The 20,259-nt window shown below is 38.6% G+C and overlaps 1 protein-coding gene across 1 annotated transcript in view; it reads right to left on the reverse strand.

Annotated features, from left to right (window-relative positions):
- The window catches only part of clic2 (chloride intracellular channel 2), a 28,838-nt gene that overhangs the window by 8,147 nt on the left and 432 nt on the right, over positions 1 to 20,259 (reverse strand). Inside the window, exons 2-3 of the mRNA XM_061891975.1 lie at positions 16,740 to 16,849; positions 10,309 to 10,434 (exon numbers count right to left, since the gene is read on the reverse strand). Coding sequence (XP_061747959.1) covers positions 10,309 to 10,434; positions 16,740 to 16,849 — 236 coding nt within the window. The remainder of the gene's footprint in view (positions 1 to 10,308; positions 10,435 to 16,739; positions 16,850 to 20,259) is intronic.

Below are 20,259 nucleotides of genomic sequence, written 5' to 3' on the forward strand. Positions count from 1 at the left end.
ATGAAAATTACAGACCTCTGTCATCATTTTAAGTGGGAGAACTTGCACAATCGCTGGCTGACTAAATACTTTTTTGCCCCACTGTAGAAGCGAGAGTCCCATCCAAAGTGGGGGCGGATCAGCAGCGCAGAGATGTCCCCAGCCGATACACAGGCGAGCGGTCCATCCTGGGTCCCGACTCTGGACAGCCAGTACTTCATCCATGTACCGGTATATAATATATTTAATTTATTGAATGCAATTTATTTTTGATACTGCTCTGTGAAATGTGGCCATAATTGTGTCATGTACCTAAACTTATACAAACTTTATTGATTCAGAAGGGAAATTGTTCCACACAGTAGTCCAGTTACAAAGGATGGAAAGGTAATGCAGGTATAAAGTCGACTAAAAATGTACAATATAAAATATAGCATATCTGTAATATTTACATATTATATATACAGTATCGACTTGTCCAGGGTGTACCCCGCCTTCCGCCCGATTGTTGCTGAGATAGGCGCCAGCGCCCCCCGCAACCCCGAAAGGGAATAAGCGGTAGCAAATGCATGGATGGATGGATATATAACCCAGGGGTGTCCAAAGTGCGGCCCGCAGGTCATTTTTTAACATCCCCACGACACATTTTAGAAATACGATTTAAACATTTTTAAAACGTAAAAATTAGGAGCAAACGGGTGAAATGTAACAAGAAAATGTTGCAATTTTTACTCTAATAATACAAAGCTGCCATGCAGGCTATTTCTTTCTTTAAAAAATAACAATGAATCAAAATCAATGTCATTATGAATTATTGACCTATTCGAGGTTCCAATTACGTCACGTTAAATTTTCTACTTTGAGATATATTTTTTGGGGAGAATGTTGCATATTTTGTGTTTGCCATATAAAAAACTGAGCTGTTTTTTTAAAGAAGGGCCTAAAATGAACAAACAAAAAACATAAACAACAATAAAACTTATAATTGACAGATAGATCTGAAGTTGATCTCGAGATTATTGTGTTAAAAGTAAACAGTAAAAAAAATTATAATTGAATTTTTAACACTTTAATAAGTAGGACCCTTTTAGATCCACAATAATTTTAGTGTCATTTGTTTTTGTCATTGCTCAAAAAATAATAATGAATTAAAATCAATGGTGTTATGAGTTATTGACCTTTTTAATGCTCCAATTATTATATAATCTTAAATATTCCACTTTAGAAAAATATTGGGTGCATCCCTTGTGTTTTTTTCCATTAAAAAAAAAAAGGTTTTCTTTGACAAAAAGAGCATACACCTTAAATCTTTAAAATCATTATATTGACAGATGGACCTAATGTTGATCTGGAGATTTAAAATTTGAATAATAATAAAACAAAATAATACTGAATAATGACACATTTGTAATATTATTTTGACCAAGACCCTTTGGGGTCCCCGGGATCAAGCCTAAATGGAGGCCTAAATGTATATTGGTTATACATATATTATATTGGTTTTTAAAATAAAAAAATTTCAAAATTGACCCCGCTTGCTTTGATTTTTCAGTCTACGGCCCTAAATGGAAAAAGTTTGGACACCCCTGATATAATCCATCCATCCATTTTCTACCACTTGTCCCATTCGGGGTCGCGGGGGGTGCTGGAGCCTATATCAGCTGCATTTGGGCGGAGGGCGAGGGTACACCCTGGACAAGTCGCCATCTCATCGCAGGGGCAACACAGACAACATTCACACTCACATTCACACACTCGGGCCAATTTAGTGTTGCCAATCAACACCCAGGTGCATGTTTTTGGAGGTGGATGGAAGCCGGAGTAGCCGGAGGAAACCCACGCAGTCACGGGGTGAGCATGCAAACTCGACACAGAAAGATCCCGAGCACAGGATCGAACCCAGGACTTTCATATTGTCAGGCAGACACACTAACCCCTCTTCCACCTTGCATCCCCATTTACCGTAGTTCAAATATTACAATCATAATATAATCAAAACAATGATCAAAATGACACCATAAAAGCCGTTTTACAGGTAACGTAACTATAAATGTAACCAATGTGAACATGGCAGATTTAATCATAAAATAACAGAACAAACCACAAATGTAAGGAGCACACATTTTTACAATGGAGTTCAGGGTGCACATCGTGCCCTCAACAAACTGCGAGCACTGCTCGGAAATCTAACTAAAAAGATGTTGGTCATGTTATATACTGTATACAGTTTACATACATTTGTAAAGGACATAATGTCATGGCTGTCTTGAGTTTCCAATAACTTCTACAACTCTTTTTTTTTTTTGTGATAGAGTGATTGGAGCACATACTTGTTGGTCACAAAAGAACATGAAGTTTGGTTCTTTTATGAATTTTTTATGGGTCTACTGAAAATATGATCAAATCTGCTGGGTCAAAAGTATACATACAGCAATGTTAATATTTGGTTACATGTCCCTTAGCAAGTTTCACTGCAATAAGGTGCTTTTGGTAGCCATCCGCAAGCTTTGGATTAATTATTTTTGACCACTCCTCTTGACAAAAATTGATTGAGAAGTTAATTGACATAAAGAATTGGATCCATGTCATGCTTTAAATAGGCAAATGGATGGAACAAAAAACCAACAGGCTTGTTTCCATTGTGGTCCATTAAATATTCATCACATTTGATACATTCAATAATAAAATATATAGAACCTGTAACATGTATTTTTAAAAAAATTGTAAAAAAAAAAAAAAAAAAAGGATAAATTATGTACATATACACAGTATACTTGTCAGGTGATTTGAAAAACTATATATACAAAAAATGTGTGTGTGTGTGGGGGGGGGGGGGGGGTATATACACATTATGTACATGTACATGTTGACTCCAAGAGTGTGCAAAACAGAATGAGAAAATATATATTCCCTCTAACCACATATAAACCTGTATGATGTTTCCAAGAGTTACTGGTGCAGTTCAGATAAATTTGTTGGTTCTATAACATGGACTTGTTTCTTCAGCATTGTCCACATGTTCTCAATGGGGTTTTAAGTCAGGACTTTGAGAAAGCCATTCTAAAACCTTAATTGTAGCCTTATTTAGCCATTCCTTTACCACCATTCATTTTTTATGAATGTTTTTTGTGGACCAACAAGAAAAAATAAGATTTGTTGAAATTATTGGAAACTAGAAAAAGCCATGACATTATGTTCTTTACAAGTGTATGTAAACTTTTCACCATGACTGTTAGCAATATAAAACAAATCCCAATTACCCTGTACAATATTACAGTACAGTGTTTCCCACAGGTCAGGCATCTATTTGTGGTGGTGTGGTCGGGTGGCGAGGGGGTGGGGGAGAGGCAGCAGCGGCGGCGATGACCAAGAAGAACGCGGAGTTGGAATATAATTACAACACTTTATGTACATATTTATATGCATATTTATATAATATTTACATATTTATATAATATGTAACTACAAGCTCCATTCACAGACAGAGTTCCATTGCTTTTATGAGCGGTCGAGCTAGTCAAAAGCAGGAAAAAGTAAATAAATAAATAATTATTATTTTTATTTTTTTTTATTTTTATTTTATTTTATTTTTTATTTGTGGCGGCCGTAATTCTTTCGTGGCGGGCCGCCACAAATAAATGAATGTGTGGGAAACTATGCAGTATATGTAACAGCTGCAGCATAAAATAGAGAGTAGATTCAGCAGAAAATATACATTATAAACAAAGAGAAGTAGCTAACAAAGAAGCGGCCAGGTAATAAACAGATATCATCTATTGCTGTTTGGCGAGTGATTATACGGCTGGATGGAGTGCGGAATGAAGGAGTTTTTGAATCGAACACTCTGGGAACAAGCGGAAGAAGGAGCCTGTTGGAGAATGAGCTCCACTGTCCCTTAATTGTCTGGTGGAGTGGGTGGGCAGGATTGTCCATGATGGCGAGAATCATGGAATCATTTCTTTTGATATTGCTGAGTAAAATGTAGCAATGATTGTTGAACAATTTCATTATTTTGTTGACTGTTATATAAGTATATTTGAGTGTTAATTTGTGTTTTTGAACCTGTTTAGGTCCGATTTTATCTTTGGTGATTTTCTTCTGAAAATGATGGCGATCTACCTACGCACCACTTCACGGTAGGAGATATGTTACCTCTTTTTTTTGTCCCTTCATTGGATCTACTATACTTTTTTCCCTTCCACTTTTGAACTCTGGACTCAGCAACTTGAATAATTGTCAACTGTTTATTGTATGTATGTATGTATGTATGTATGTATGTATGTATGTATGTATGTATGTGTCACGTCTGAAACGCATCGTGATGCGCGAGGTGTCACCCCAAGATGCAAAAGGACCCGGACAAGCAGGATTTGCAGGTAAGAGCTAGTTTAAATACAAAAGGATAAAATAACACTGGTACAAAAGGAAAAGAACATGCGTGCCTACGCACGAAAGCCCAATGCTAATACTTAGCAAGGAGTCCAAAATAGTGCGGAAGCTAAGGCGTAACTTAGCAAGGGTATATAAAGCAGAGAAGCAAACGTGATAGTTGCAGGAAGCAAACTACGAACCAAGGACAAACTGAGGTAGAATGCAGGTTTAAATACTGAAGCCAACAATTGCCAACAGGTGTGCGTATAAAGCATAGCAGGTGGAACAAATCAAGTAACCATGGTGACAAGATGAAACAGGAAGTGCTTAAACTAAGGGATCGGAAGAGTCCAAAAATAATCAAAACACACAAAAGACTCAAGAAAAAAAACATGTGTCTGATCCGGTGGCGGATCGTGACAGTATGTATGTATAAAAATGTCTAATTGTTTAATATACAATACAGGCCAAAAGTTTGGACACACTTTCTCATTTCAATGCGTTTTCTTTGTTTTCATGACTATTTAGATTGTAGATTGTCACTGAGGGCATCGAAACTATGGCACCTGTGAAGTGAAAACCATTTAGGTGACTACCTCTTGAAGCTCATCCAGAGAATGCCAAGAGTGTGCAAAGTAGTAATCCGAGCAAAGGGTGGCTATTTTGAAGAAACTATCATACAAAACACGTTTTTAGTTATTTCACCTTTTTTTTTAAGTACATAACACTACATGAGTTCATTCATAGTTTTGATGCCTTCAGTGACAATCTACAATATAAATAGTCATGAAAAAAAGAACACGTATTGAACGAGAAGGTGTGTCCAAACATGTGGCCTGTACTGTGTACCGCATTTTTCGGAGTATAGTCGCTCTGGGATATAAGTCGTTCTGGGGTATAAGTCGCACCTGCCAAAAATGCACAATAAAGAAGAAAAAAAACATATATAAGTCGCACTGGAGTATAAGTCGCATTTTTTGGGTAAATGTATTTGATAAAACCCAACACCAACAATAGACATTTGAAAGGCAATGTAAAGGCCTACTGAAAGCCACTACTACCGACCACGCAGTCTGATAGTTTATGTATCAATGATGAAATATTAACATTTCAACACATGCCAATATGGTCTTTTTAGTTTACTAAATTGCAATTTTAAATTTCCCGCGAGTTTCTTGTTGAAAACGTCGCGGAATGATGACGCCTACGCGTGACGTCACAGATTGGAATTAGCGCAGCTCCAAACACGGCTAAAAGTCGTCTCTGTTCATGCCGTAATTACACACTGTTTGGACATCTGTGTTGCTGAATCTTTTGCAATTTGTTCATTTAATAATGGAGACTATAAAAAACAATGCTGTTGGTGGAAAGCGGTGGATTGCAGCTGCCTTTAGCACCGGACACAGCCGGTGTTTCTTTGTTTGTTGTGAAGCAGAGCGGTCAAGCGAACATGTTTTCTCTACGTCAACCAGCATGTTTTTGGATGGGGAAATTGTGATATATATCTAACCGGAGACATCAGTGGATTATTCGCAGCTGTCAAAAAAGGCAGCTGTGTGCTTGGCTCTTCGGCTTCTCCCTGTGACACTGTGTGTTCATCGCAGCCATCCGAACTCGAGGTATGTCTTTGCAATCTTTAAAATCTCACTAAAACACTATTAAAACAATAAGCAGATAAGGGATCTGCCAGAATTATCCTAGTAAATGTGTCTAATTACATCTTTAACGCTCACACTGCCGCCGCCTGGAGCCGTCGCTTTTTTTTTTCTTTCTAGTCCTTCACTATCAATATCCTAATTCGCGAATCTTTCATCCTCGCTCAAATTAATGGGGAAATTGTCGCTTTCGCGGTCCGAATTGCTCTTACTGCTGGTGGCTCCCATTATAAACAATGTGAATATGTGTGGAGCCCTGCAACTCATGACGTCACGCGCACATACTTCCGGTAAAAGCAGGGCTTTTCTATTAGCGACCAAAAGTTGCAAACTTTATCGTGGATGTTCTCTACTAAATCCTTTCAGCAAAAATATGGCAATATCGCAAAATAATCAAGTATGACACATAGAATGGACCTGGTATTCCCGTTTAAATAAGACAATCTTATTTCAGTAGGCCTTTAAGATAAATAAAGAATAGTGAACAACAGGCTGAATAAATGCACGTTATATGACGCATAAATAACCAACTGAGAAGGTGCCTGGTGAGTTAATGTAACATATTATGGTAAGAGTCATTCAAATAACTATAACATATAGAACATACTATACGTTTACCAAACAATCTGTCACTCCTAATTGCTAAATCCCATGAAATCTTATATGTCTAGTCTCTTACGTGAATGAGCTAAATAATATTATTTGATATTTTACGGTAATGTGTTAATAATTTCACACATAAGTTGCTCCTGAGTATAAGTCACACCCCCGGGGCCAAACTATGACAAAAACTGCGATTTGTAGTCCGAAAAATACAGTATACATATTTAAAATACACTTTTATACACACCTTAGGCTCCATAGTGTACCTACTTCTGGCTACTAATATCAATCAATCAATGTTTAATTATATAGCCCTAAATCACTAGTGTCTCAAAGGGATGTGCAAACCACAACACAAACCACTATGACATCCTTGGTAGGCCCACATAAGAGCGAGGAAAACTCACACCCAGTGACATAATCTTCACTCGTCTCAACAATCAGCCCTAGCGTGTTACATGTACAACTGCACTGTATTATGCTGAGAGTACTTTATTAGTTGACTACTCTTACATGAGACTGCACCGAGTAAAACAACGGCGGAGTCCCTCGGGGTTTCCCCTACAAAATGATAGAAATGGCTGTAATATGCATGGCAGACCAGTAGGTGGTGATGTAACAAAAACATAACAAGGACATAGTCTTTTTTGTTGTTGTGGAAATCAGTCTTATTTATTTTATTTCTAAAAACCACCTCTGTGTTTTGGTCAGTTAGTCATATGCAAATATTTTAGGCGATTTTAAACACAATTATTACAAAATAAGTAATAAATCAAATGTGTAACTCAAATATTCTACTCATGTAAAAGTAGAGATGTCGGCAGTCCGATATTATCGGCCGATAAATGCTTTAAAATGTAATATCGGAAATTATCGGTATCGGTTTCAAAAAGTAAAATTTATGACTTTAAATCGCCGCTGTGTACACGGATGTAGGGAGAAGTACAGAGCGCCAATAAACCTTAAAGGGACTGCCTTTGTGTGCTGGTCCAGTCACATAATATCTACGGCTTTTCACACACACAAGTGAATGCAAGGCATACTTGGTCAAAAGCAATACAGGTCACACTGAGGGTGGCCGTATAAACAACTTTAAAAATGTTACAAATATGCGCCACACCGTGAACCCACACCAAACAAGAATGACAAACACATTTCGAGAGAACCTCCGCACCGTAACACAACATAAACACAACAGAACAAATAGCCAGAACACCTTACAGCACTAACTCTTCCGGGACGCTACAATATACACCCCTCCCACCTTAACCCCGCCCTCCCAACCCTGCCCACCTCAACCTCCTCATGCTCTTTCAGGGAGAGCATGTCCCAAATTCCAAGCTGCTGTTTTGAGGCATGTTAAAAAAAATAATGCACTTTGTGACTTCAATAATAAATATGGCAGTGCCATGTTGGCATTTTTTTCCATAACTTGAGTTGATTTATTTTAAAAACCTTGTTACATTGTTTACTGGATCCTGTGGGGCATCACAACAAAATTAGACATAATAATGTGTTAATTCCACGACTGTATATATCGGTATCGGTAATTAAGAGTTGGACAATATCGGAATATCGGATATCGGCAAAAAAGCCATTATTGGGCACATCTATGTCCATCCATCCATCCATTTTCTACCGCTTATTCCCTTTCGGGGTCGCGGGGGGCGCTGGCGCCTATCTCAGCTACAATCGGGCGGAAGGCAGGGTACACCCTGGACAAGTCGCCACCTTATCGCAGGGCCAACACAGATAGACAGACAACATTCACACTCACATTCACACACTAGGGCCAATTTAGTGTTGCCAATCAACCTATCCCCAGGTGCATGTCTTTGGAAGTGGGAGGAAGCCGGAGTACCCGGAGGGAACCCACGAAGTGTTAAATTTTTAAGTCCAGCATCAGTAAAGTACCTGTCTGAAAAGCAAAATTAAAAGGGCAACAATTTAAAGCACGCTCAGATCAAATGTTTGATTTTAATATACCGTATTTTCTGGACCATACGGCGCACCAGATTATCATAACCTCTTGGAGATGCAGGCTGCTCTGATGGTGGTGTATGATGAATATGAGCACCAGAAATAGACTGAAAAGTTAAAATGTATTTCCGCTCGCCCAAACACAAACATTCTAATCTGGATTGTTTTCGTTGGCTGCAAGCGATGTGACAAGGTTGTTGCTTTAAGACTCACCCAGAGGACGGTGGAGCGAAGACGCAACAAACTCCTTCCCTGTCTCTCAGGGACACACACCAGTTGTTGACTTTTGTTGAACTGACTGGTTGCGTTATTGCGGTTGCAAGAGCACCGAGGTCACGGAACTGAGAAACGCTGCATGCTTACTACACACATTAGGGCTGGGCGAAATGGACAAAAAAGGATATTTCAATATATTTTTACTGAAACTCGATATCCGATATATATCTTGATATAGTTTCCGGTGAAGGTATACATATAAATATATTCATTTTTGGCAAGATTCACTGAAATTGAAGTGAATGACAACTGTACTATAAACAGTCTTCAACCCAGTTAGTCAAGATGGGTATTAACAGCACAGAAAATAAACTTTAAGTAGCACAGAATTACATAACATAAATAACATAGAAACATTTTCTTCCTACGTAAAATAAATAACATCCATCCATCTATCCATTTTCTACAGCTTGTCCCTTTTCTGGGTCGCGGGGGTTTCGCTGGAGCCTATCTCAGCTGCATTCGGGCGTAAAGCGGGGTAAACTCTGGACAAGTCGCCACCTCATCGCGGGGCCAACACAGATAGACAACATTCACACTCACATTCACAATAACATAGCAGTGCAAAAATTACAAAAATGTATCCAACTCAGATGAAAAAATAAATTTGCAGACAGGCACTTTTTAATTCTCAGGCAATTATGTAATGGACTGTCACACACGTACGGTTCTGGTCAGCGCCGACTTAATTGTGCGGCTATGATCTGCCTCACTTCAGCATACATTTTGGGCAGCATTTCTCCTGCGAAATATGCCTGGCCTGGCAACTCCAGAACAGTTTTGATTTTAGGCTTATATGGTAAACAACTCAAACAAATGTTTTATCCAGATGCATACATTTGTCCAAATGTGGCCAAGTAGACGCATTGTGGGTTTCCTGGACGTCGTCTACATCGCTAAAAGAATAATCATTGCAAAATGCCTTCTTCTCACACGAGATCCACCCAGGAATGGGTCCTTCCCTACTGTATATTCACATTTTCAATACAAAGTAGTGTATAGTACAAACTTAATCCGTTAGACTCGCTATGGACGCGCAAAATCTACAACATGGATGACGGGGAGAAGACGCAGTCGAAGTGGAGGCACGTAAATAAGACCAAGAGACATAAGAAAGCGGCTTGAAAACGGTCTCCAAACATAACATACAGAATGCAAGATATTGACCAAAGCACCACTATTTCATGTTATGTAGACCACAAGGAAGTGTTTCAAATGTAGAAAACTAATTGTAAGTAAAAGTACATTAACAATATCTACTTGTATTTTTAATTAAATACTTTGGTAAATGTTCACTGGTTGAGTCATGTGGGATTACAGTAATACAAAATGTTACAAGTATAGTTGGTCAAACAGCTGCACCGACAAACACAAATGTAACACATTTCCTGTTCAGTTTGTTTGACCTTGGGGGAGGTCAGCGGCTTAGTGGCGGACACGATACCTGGGAGGCGCGAGAGTTTGCTCGAGAAACTCCTCTATTCTGATGAAGTCGGTCTTGAGGGTGCCGTTGTAGAGCAAGAAAGGAGGGTTGGCGCCGGGGGCCAAGTCCTTCAGCTCTGCAGGTTTCCTGTCAAAGGATGAAGATTAATTGTTTTTGGTATTGTTAGGACCCTCCCTTTTTAACAGGGAAGGGTCCACCCAGATCCTTTTATTCCAAGTTGACTAGAATTGAAGTCAGCCCTAGCAATACCAGCACTGAGACTATCAAAAGGTCAAAGCAATCTCTAAAATGGTCGCTTGTCTCATGTTTATGCCCACCTAGGTTTGGGTATTGAAACTGAAAGTTAACTTGACCAGTTTGCTGCACACACACATATTTCTCCCACTTTCCCTCCAGGCTTGTACTTCATGACACCATTAAAGTAGGTACGCGACAATCAACTGCTGACCAGAACGAGGCGGTTTGCGATGCGTGTCATTGTTTGCTGCGTTTTGGGGTTATTTTAGGACCAATTGAAAAGCACATTGGTTGATAACATAGTTTACCTTTCCCAACTGTGTCTCGACGTAGTACTGTACGGGTTTAATTCAACACACAAAATTGTACATCTTAAGATCGTACGAAATTATACCCGGAAGTATGTTTTTATTTCTTTTGTTTCTAACGTTTGTATACAGTACTCTGAAAATTACTTTTTAAAACTCGGAAGTATGTTTTAATTTTTTTAGTTTCTAACGTTTGTATACAGTGTTCTGAAAATAACTTTTTAAAAAGTGATTAGTTATAGTGACTCTTTACTCTACCAAACAAGTAATTGAATTACTAATATAATTATTCTTTAATAAACGTCTTTAACTACAAGGAAATGTAATTTTTACGTTACTTGAAAAAACAACTTTAAATATCTTGCATATGCAATTTAAAGATGTTTAATATAAGCGTGCAATTTGTGTATGCTTTTAAAATGCGATGCCTGTTTCAACATAGTGTTTTTTAGCTTTAGCAGTTAGCAGCGCACTTTGTCTGCTTTGACGCCTGCTTGTGACACCGAATTGTGTTTACTCTGCTTAATGAAGATTGAATGGGCTTAAATGGCAGTCATATCGTCTTGTCAACAAACGGTGTATTGTTTGGATGGCAAGTTTGCCACTTCAATCATTGGTTTGTTGTGCATAATTCCCTTTGTTGTCTGCTGTCTCAGTGTGATGGTGTCTCTTCCTATTTTATTTCAAGTGTTGCTTGTTTATTTTTGAGTAAAAATTAATTTCCTGCATTGAACTTGCTTCACCTATGATGCTGTCTTGTTGGCATAAAACCACATCAAAAGTAGCATGCCACATTACATAACGCTATCGCTAACGGCATTGTAACGAACCTAAAAGTAATTAGGTTGCTTGTTACATGGGAAAGTAAAGGCATTTAGAACGCCGTTAATACGAACATTGTTTGTATACATATTTGTCTGTATAATCCTGAAATATGAAGCTAGTCGAATCATCCGACCGTGGTTTTTGAGCATCCTTGAAGTATCTTTTGTTAGGCTGCAGCAGCCATCGTGGCTGCTGGCACCCCCTTGCCTCGAACAAACACAAACGTGTGTAAAAATTCACTGCTATGGTCAAATAGCATACTTGCCGACTCTCCCGGATTTTCCGGGAGACTCCCGAAATTCAGCGCCTCTCCCGGAAAACTCCCGGGACTAATTTATTCCCAAAAATCTCCCGAAATTCAGGCGGAGCTGGAGGCCACACCCCCTCGAGCTCCATGCGGACCTGAGTGAAGTGTCGACAGCCTGTTTTCACGTCCGCTTTCCCATGTCTGCCCAATGACGTTATAACTGTAGAATGATCGAGGGTGAGTTATTGGTTTCTTATGTGGGTTTATTGTTAGGCAGTTTCATTAACCTCCTTCCAGCGCAGTAACAACACACAACAACAGCAGTCCGTTTTCGTCTACAGTAAAGCAGTTCGTCTGCCGTAAACAGCAATGTTGTGACACTCTTAAACAGGACAATCCTGCCATCTACTGTACATGCATATGGTTAGAAAAACAAGGATGGACAATTCAACCCTTAACTCAACAATGAGTAGATGAGTGTTATGTGTGTGTGAAAGTGTAAATAAATAAACACTGAAATTCAAGTATTTATTTTATTTATACATATATATATATATATATATATATATGTATATATATATATATATATATATGTGTGTGTGTGTGTATATGTATATATAATAAAATAAATAAATAAATATATATATATACATAGCTAGAATTCACTGAAAGTCAAGTATTACTTATCTATTTATATATATATATATATATATATATATGTAGATGAGTGTTATGTGTGTGTAAATAAATAAACACTGAAATTCAAGTATTTATTTTATTTATACATAGATATATGTATATGTATATATAATAAAATAAATAAATAAATAAATATATATATACATAGCTAGAATTCACTGAAAGTCAAGTATTACTTATATATATATATATATATATATAAGTTTTTAATATATGAAATACTTGACTTGGTGAATTTAGCTGTAAATATACTCCTCCCCTCTTAACCACGCCCCCAACCACGCCCTCCCCCGGCCACGCCTCCAACCACGCCTCCAACCACGCCCCCACCTCCCGAAATCGGAGATCTCAAGGTTGGCAAGTATGTCAAATAGTATCATACTAATGCATATTTATTCCCTCTAAAACCCTATTTGAAAATTACAGGAAATATGAGAGTTAGAGTTATTTTTTATAAGTGTAACGTTGATACTTGACTGATTAGTTTTTAAAAACAAAATATTTAATTTTTTTTTCATCGTGATTTTGTTTGAGTTACTTCACTCTAATGCATTTATTACTTTTTTATTTTATTTTAAATTAAGGGAGCAATGAACTTAAGTTCACCGTCTAGTAGTACGCCAAAGAACCTGTTAATTAAATATTCAAACAGTGTTACTGTTCAAACTGTGTTTAATGTTACAGTGGCCAAAAATATCAAATACACTTAAGTATAACATCCGTCTTTTTTTTTTTAATGAATACTTAGACATACTATGCTACTGTGTTTTAATGTTTGTCATTATGGTGGTACTTGGAGGCAAGTTTTTTCCGTGGTGGTAGAGCTGGGCGATATATCGAGATACTCAATATATCGCGGGTTTGTCTCTGTGCGATATACAAAAGGACTATATCGTGATATTGGAGTATAGGTTCTCACGCAGTTGCTTTTAGCTGCGGGCATTAAACTACAGGTGTTTCTCACTCTTTGTTGTCTCTCCTTCTCACAGAGATGTGAAACAAGCGCACCTTCTTACATACGTATACGCCCTTGCAGAGCAGAGAGGTAGCGGCATGGGTAACGTTAGCTGTGGTGCGAGTGGTAATACGAGAGAAAGACGGTGCGAATCTGCTAACAAATGAAGGAAGAATGAATTTCCAAGAAAAACAGCAGGGGGTCCATCGTCTGGCGGTTGTTTGGCTTCAAGTGGGAATATGTCGAGCAGACAACCGTAATTTTTCAAGTGTGGGGCAAAAGTGTTGCTACAAAAAGAAGCATTACTGCTAATATGTAGCTTCATTTGAAAAGTCACCCGCTGAAGAATGAAAAGTGTTTGAAACTCCGTTAGGTGCCACACCAACAAAATGCCGAGGTACACCGCATGAAAAAAATAGTCAACAACAAAAGGAGATAATGTCTGCAGGAACCTACCACATAGTGAAGGACATACACTATTTGATTTCCTATTACGTAGCTCATTTTTATTTGACACTTATTGAAATATCTTGTTTGACCTCATGCACAAAAGTGCACTTTATTTGTTTTAAACTATTTTACTGGCGTCTGTACAATAAGTGCACTTTAATTTAGTGTCGTTTTGATATGTCATCTTAGTGACATCATGCACAAAAGTGCACTCATAGCTTGTTTTAAAATGTTTCTGACAATATTGCACTTTCTGTTTTGAAATGACATGAATGTTTGTGCCACTGCTTAATAACTGTTTAATAATACACTTTTGGTCAATTGACTTAGTTGTGATTTCCCTCTCTGCACGAAAGTTTAAAATGACTATATATTAATGCAGTATGAACAATAATTCTCATGTAGACACATAGAATCATCATACGGCTGTGATTATATGCATCAAGTGTTCATTCAAGGCTAAGGCAAAATATGGAGATATATATCATATATCGTGACAAGGCCTAAAAATATCGAGATATTAAAAAAAGGACATATCGCCCGGCCCTACGTGATGGTACTAGGTGAAAAAAGTTTGACAATCACTGTCTTAATAGATAATCCGGGACAAAAAAGCAGTATTGATTTTCAAAAATGTGTAGCTCCCTTAATATTTGGCCTAGTATAGTGGTTCAAGTATCATTTTAAGCTTTTTATAAAAAAATTGTTTTCGATATTTTGCATTGGAATTTTTTTGTCACGTACCAAATTAAAGTAGAGAAAATAATGAAAGTGCATAGATATTATTAATCTAAGGAAACAGGGTGAGCTCATTGTGTGTACAAACCCCGTTTCCATATGAGTTGGGAAATTGTGTTATATGTAAATATAAACGGAATACAATAATTTGCAAATCCTTTTCAACCCATATTCAGTTAAATGCACTCCAAATACAACATATTTGATGTTCAAACTCATAAACTTTATTTTTTGTGCAAATAATAATTAACTTAGAATTTCATGGCTACAACACGTGCCAAAGTAGTTGGGAAAGGGCATGTTCACCACTGTGTTACATCACCTTTTCTTTTAACAACACTCAATAAATGTTTGGGAACTGAGGAAACTAATTCCTGAAGCTTTGAAAGTGGAACTCTTTCCCATTCTTGTTTTATGTAGAGCTTCAGTCGTTCAACAGTCCGGGGTCTCCGCTGTCGTATTTTACGCTTCATGATGCGCCACACATTTTCGATGGGAGACAGGTCTGGACTAAAGCCGGGCCAGGAAAGTACCCGCACTGTTTTTTTACGAAGCAACGGTGTTGTAACACGTGCTGAATGTGGCTTGGCATTATCTTGCTGAAATAAGCAGGGGCGTCCATGAAAAAGATGGCGCTTAAATGGCAGCGTATGTTGTTCCAAAACCTGTATGTACATTTCAGCATTAATGGTGCCTTCATAGATGTGTAAGTTACCCATGCCTTGGGCACTAATGCACCCCCATACCATCACAGATGCTGGCTTTTGAACTTTGCGTCGATAACAGTCTGGATGGTTCGCTTCCCCTTTGGTCCGGATGACACGATGTTGAATATTTCCAAAAACAATTTGAAATGTGGACTCGTCAGACCACAGAACACTTTTCCACTTTGCATCAGTCCATCTTAGAGGATCTCGGGCCTAGAGAAGCCGGCGGCATTTCCGGATGTTGTTGATGAATGGCTTTCGCTTTGCATTGCAGAGCTTTAACTTGCACTACTAGATGTAGCGATGAACTGTATTTAGTGACCATGGTTTTCTAAAGTGTTCCTGAGCCCATGTGGTGATATCCTTTAGAGATTGATGTCGGTTTTTGATACAGTGCCGTCTGAGGAATCGAAGGTCACGATCATTCAATGTTGGTTTCCGGCCATGCCGCATACGTGGAGTGATTTCTCCAGATTCTCTGAACCTTTTGATATTATGGACCATAGATGTTGAAATCCCTAAATTTCTTACAATTGCACTTTGAGAAACTTTGTTCTTAAACTGTTTGACTATTTGCTCACGCTGTTGTGGACAAAGGGGTGTACCTCGCCCCATCCTTTCTTGTGAAAGACTGAGCATTTTTTGGGAGGCTGCTTTTATACCCAATCATGGCACCCACCTGTTCCCAATTAGCCTGCACACCTGTGGGATGTTCCAAATAAGTGTTTGATGAGCATTCCTCAACTTTATCAGTATTTATTGCCACCTTTCCCAACTTCTTTGTCACGTGTTGCTGGCATCAAATTCTAAAGTTAATGATTATTTGCCCAACATTTTTTTTATCAGTTTGAACATCAAATATGTTGTCTTTGTAGCATATTCAACTGAATATGGGTTGAAAAGGATTTGCAAATCATTGTATTCCGTTTGTATTTACATCTAACACAATTTCCCAACACATATGGAAACGGGGTTTGTATATCTTCTAGCAGAACAAAGGCTTCAAGGTGGAAAATATTAGTTTAACAGCATAAAATGTGTGTAACAAGAATGCCCCTCCACTGAAAACATGAATTCATGAAAAGTTTCCTGTTTTCCCGCCAGTAATGACCCTGAGAAGTTCACACAATGATTTGTTCGGAGGCAACACACGGCTCTTTGTGCCCGGCGGTGTGAAACGTTTTGCGCTATGACAAAAAACAACAACGTGTGCGTCTTTAATAGAGGTGCTTGTGAAGACGAAGGGGGGCCGGGGGGTCACTTACTTCCTCATGTCAACAGTGGTCACGGTGAACTTGACTCCTTTCAGCCACAGCACCATGAAGAGCCTCTGGCAGAAGGGACAGTTGCCCAAGTTCTCGCCGTCATGGCCGGCCTGCCGCATAAATGCATCAAGAGGAAACGGTTATATCCCTTCCTGCTTCGAAGCTCACTTTCCAAGACATAAACCCGGGTAGGAGGCCTTCTGTTTCGGCAGTAAGGCCTGCTTGTTGAAGCTCCAGATGTGGTTCTGAGGTTGTGTGCGTTTGGGCGCTGATGCATGTGTGTGTATGTATATACGTGTGTGTATATATATACAGTACAGGCCAAAAGTTAGGAGACCTTCTCATTCAATGCGTTGTCTTTATTTTCATGACTATTTACATTGTAGATTGTCACTAAAGGCATCACAACTATGACTGAACACATGTGGAGTTATGTACTTAACAAAATAAGGTGAAATAACTGAAAACCTGTTTTATATTGTAGTTTCTTCAAAATAGCCACCCTTTGCTCCGATTAGTGCTTTGCACACTCTTGGCATTCTATCGAAGAGCTTCAAGAGGTAGTCACCTGAAATGGTTTGCACTTCACATGTGTCATAGTTTTGAGGCCTTCAGTGACAATCTAAAATGTAAATAGTCATGAAAAAAAAACAAAAAAACATTTGATTGAGAAGGTGTGTCCAAACTTTTGGCCTCTACTGTATATCACTTTTGTTTTGCTTTAGCTGTGAACATATTTGATTAAAAGGCCTACTGAAATTATATTTTCTTATTCAAACGGGGATAGCAGGTCCATTCTATGTGTCATACTTGATCATTTCACGATATTGCCATATTGTTGCTGAAAGGATTTTGTGAGGAAAATGCATGACTGCCGTTTAGTTTCCCCGAGATGCAAGAACCCAGGAGAGCAGATAAGATGACTTTGATGATCATCAAAGAAAAACATGAAGCAGTCTTGCAAAGAGAAATTCCAAACATCGAATTATCTTCAAGCACCGAGGAGTGCTCGAGTGAAAACATAAATAGATATATGTTGATTGGCAGCAGGTGTGGACCGGCTGCCAATCAACGGCAAGTGAGGAGAAACAGTGCTCCGTGGAACCAATAGGAAATATAACAAAATAAGAGCACTGATGGAAGTAAATGCAAAAACAAGGAAAACCAACAGAAATGAAGTGACAGATTGTCGCAGAACATTGACGATAAAGTTCCCAACTTTTGGTCGCTAATAGAAAAAGCCTTGCCTGTACCGGAAGTAGCAGACAATTTGCGCCTGATGTCACGGGTTGTGGAGATCCTCACATTGTTTACAATCATGGCCACCAGCAGCGAGAGCGATTAGGACCGAGAAAGCGACGGTTCCCCCATTAATTTGAGCGAGGATGAAAGATTCGTGGATGAGGAAAGTGAAAGTGAAGGACTAGAAAAATAAATTAATAAATTAAAATAAATTTAAAAAAGACGAGGGCAGTGGGAGCGATTCAGATGTTATTAGACACATTTACTAGGATAATTCTTGAAAATCCCTTATCTGCTTATTGTGTTACTAGTGTTTTAGTGAGATTATATGGTCGTATCTGAAAGTGGGAGGGATGTGGCCACAGGTGTGGTGACCGCCAGTGTCTCTGAGGGAAGCCACATTTCTCGACGAGGCGCGACGAAGGCAGCAGTTGGGGCCGGGCTGAGATTTTTTTCCCCCCCTCCTCCACGATGGAAGCATCCCATGTTCAGGGGCGGCCGGTCGGAGGAGGCAAGAGAGTCTGCAGCTGCCTCTTTGACAGGTGCACGAGGAACGACGCAAGCTCTCCGTTCATGTCTACGGTAAGAGCCGACTTATTACCACAATTTTCTCATCGAAACCTGCCGGTTGACATGTGGTAGGGAACCATGTTCGCTTGACCGCTCTGTTCCATAGTAAAGCTTTATCGTCATCTTTCGGGAATGTGAACAAGGAACCACCGGCTGTGTTTGTGTTGCTAAAGGCAGCCCCAATACACCGCTTCCCACCTACGTCTTTCTTCTTTGACGTCTCCATTATTAATTGAACAAATTGCAAAAAATTCAGCAACACAGAAGTCCAGAATACTGTGTAATTATGCAATTAAAGCAGACGACTAATAGCTGGCATCAGGGCTGGAACAAAATGTCCGCTACAATCTGTCACGTCACGCGCACGCATCATCATACGCATCATCATACGCATCATCATACCGCAAAGTTTTCAACAGGATACTATGCGCAAAATTTAAAATTGCAATTCAGTAAACTAAAAAGGCCGTATTGACATGTGTTGCAATGTTAAGATTTCATCATTGATATATAAACTATCAGACTGTGTGGTCAGTAGTGTGGGTTTCAGTAGGCCTTTAATGAAAATTGTACCATTTAGCGTGAATTTGTTTGCTATGCTCAGGCATAGAACCAGTTAACCGCGATAAACAAGGACCTACAGTATGGCGTTCATTAATTTGGAGTGCATTTTTGGAGTAAAAATACTGTCATGTCATTTATTGGTGTTTATTACTAATACAGAGAAAATGACTTCATGTTAGGTGTTTTTAAAAAGAGCTGAGGTCACCGTCACACATGGATGACCTAATGAAGAAACAACGTGAGCCCCTCCCATGCAACTCTCCGTTAAAGTAGCGAAATGTAACAAAAAAGGGCAATGTGTTGTGCAGAATGATGTTCCAGGGTGTTCCCCACCTCTCTCAGCACTCCTGTGACCCCCCCACACACCTCCCATGCTGTATAGAAACCTCTGTTTTGGTTCACAAACCAGGCTCTCTCTTTCACAGCCTGTATAGCCAGTGGGTGTGCCCGCCTTCCTGCACGAGTCTTTGGGCCAGCCTGCGTGCTCTCTACTCACTTTCTTTCTGGGCTGCGATAAGAACGAGCCATGCATGCGCTCTGATAAAACGACAACACATGTGGTGTGACCCTCGGCTGACGGGAACGCACATGAGAACATCTGTAGGGCAACGTGTAATCAAAACAAAGCCTGACTTCTGCTAGGTTCTTATAATGAATAGAACATTACATATTATGCAGCCTTATTTTCCCCCAATCGTGAACAATTTTGAGAGAAATACTTTGTTACATAAGATTACAAAAAGTCAAGTTTTTTTTAATTTGTCCTAAATAAAAACAATACAAAAATCTAAGCAAATAAAATGAAAAAAAAATTGTGTGACAAATTTAAATTTTCAAGTCATTTGTTTGAATTTAAATTCACTTAGAAAAATTACAATAAAAATATGTTCATAAAAATGTAGTAATATATATTTTCTTTTCTCTAGGGCTACTATTAAAATGCTTGGGATTTACAGTAAATAGGCATTACTTAAATGTTTTTTTGTTTAAGTGTCTTTAAATTTTGGTAAGCGCTATATGAAATTAATAATTTATATATATATGTATATATATATATATATATATATATATATATATACATATATATTATTACAATATTAATATTGAGTTGTTTCTTGCAATGCTTCAACTTGACTCCTGTATG

This window comes from Nerophis ophidion, linkage group LG29, assembly GCF_033978795.1.
Source record: "Nerophis ophidion isolate RoL-2023_Sa linkage group LG29, RoL_Noph_v1.0, whole genome shotgun sequence".
Taxonomy (NCBI): Eukaryota; Metazoa; Chordata; class Actinopteri; order Syngnathiformes; family Syngnathidae; genus Nerophis; species Nerophis ophidion.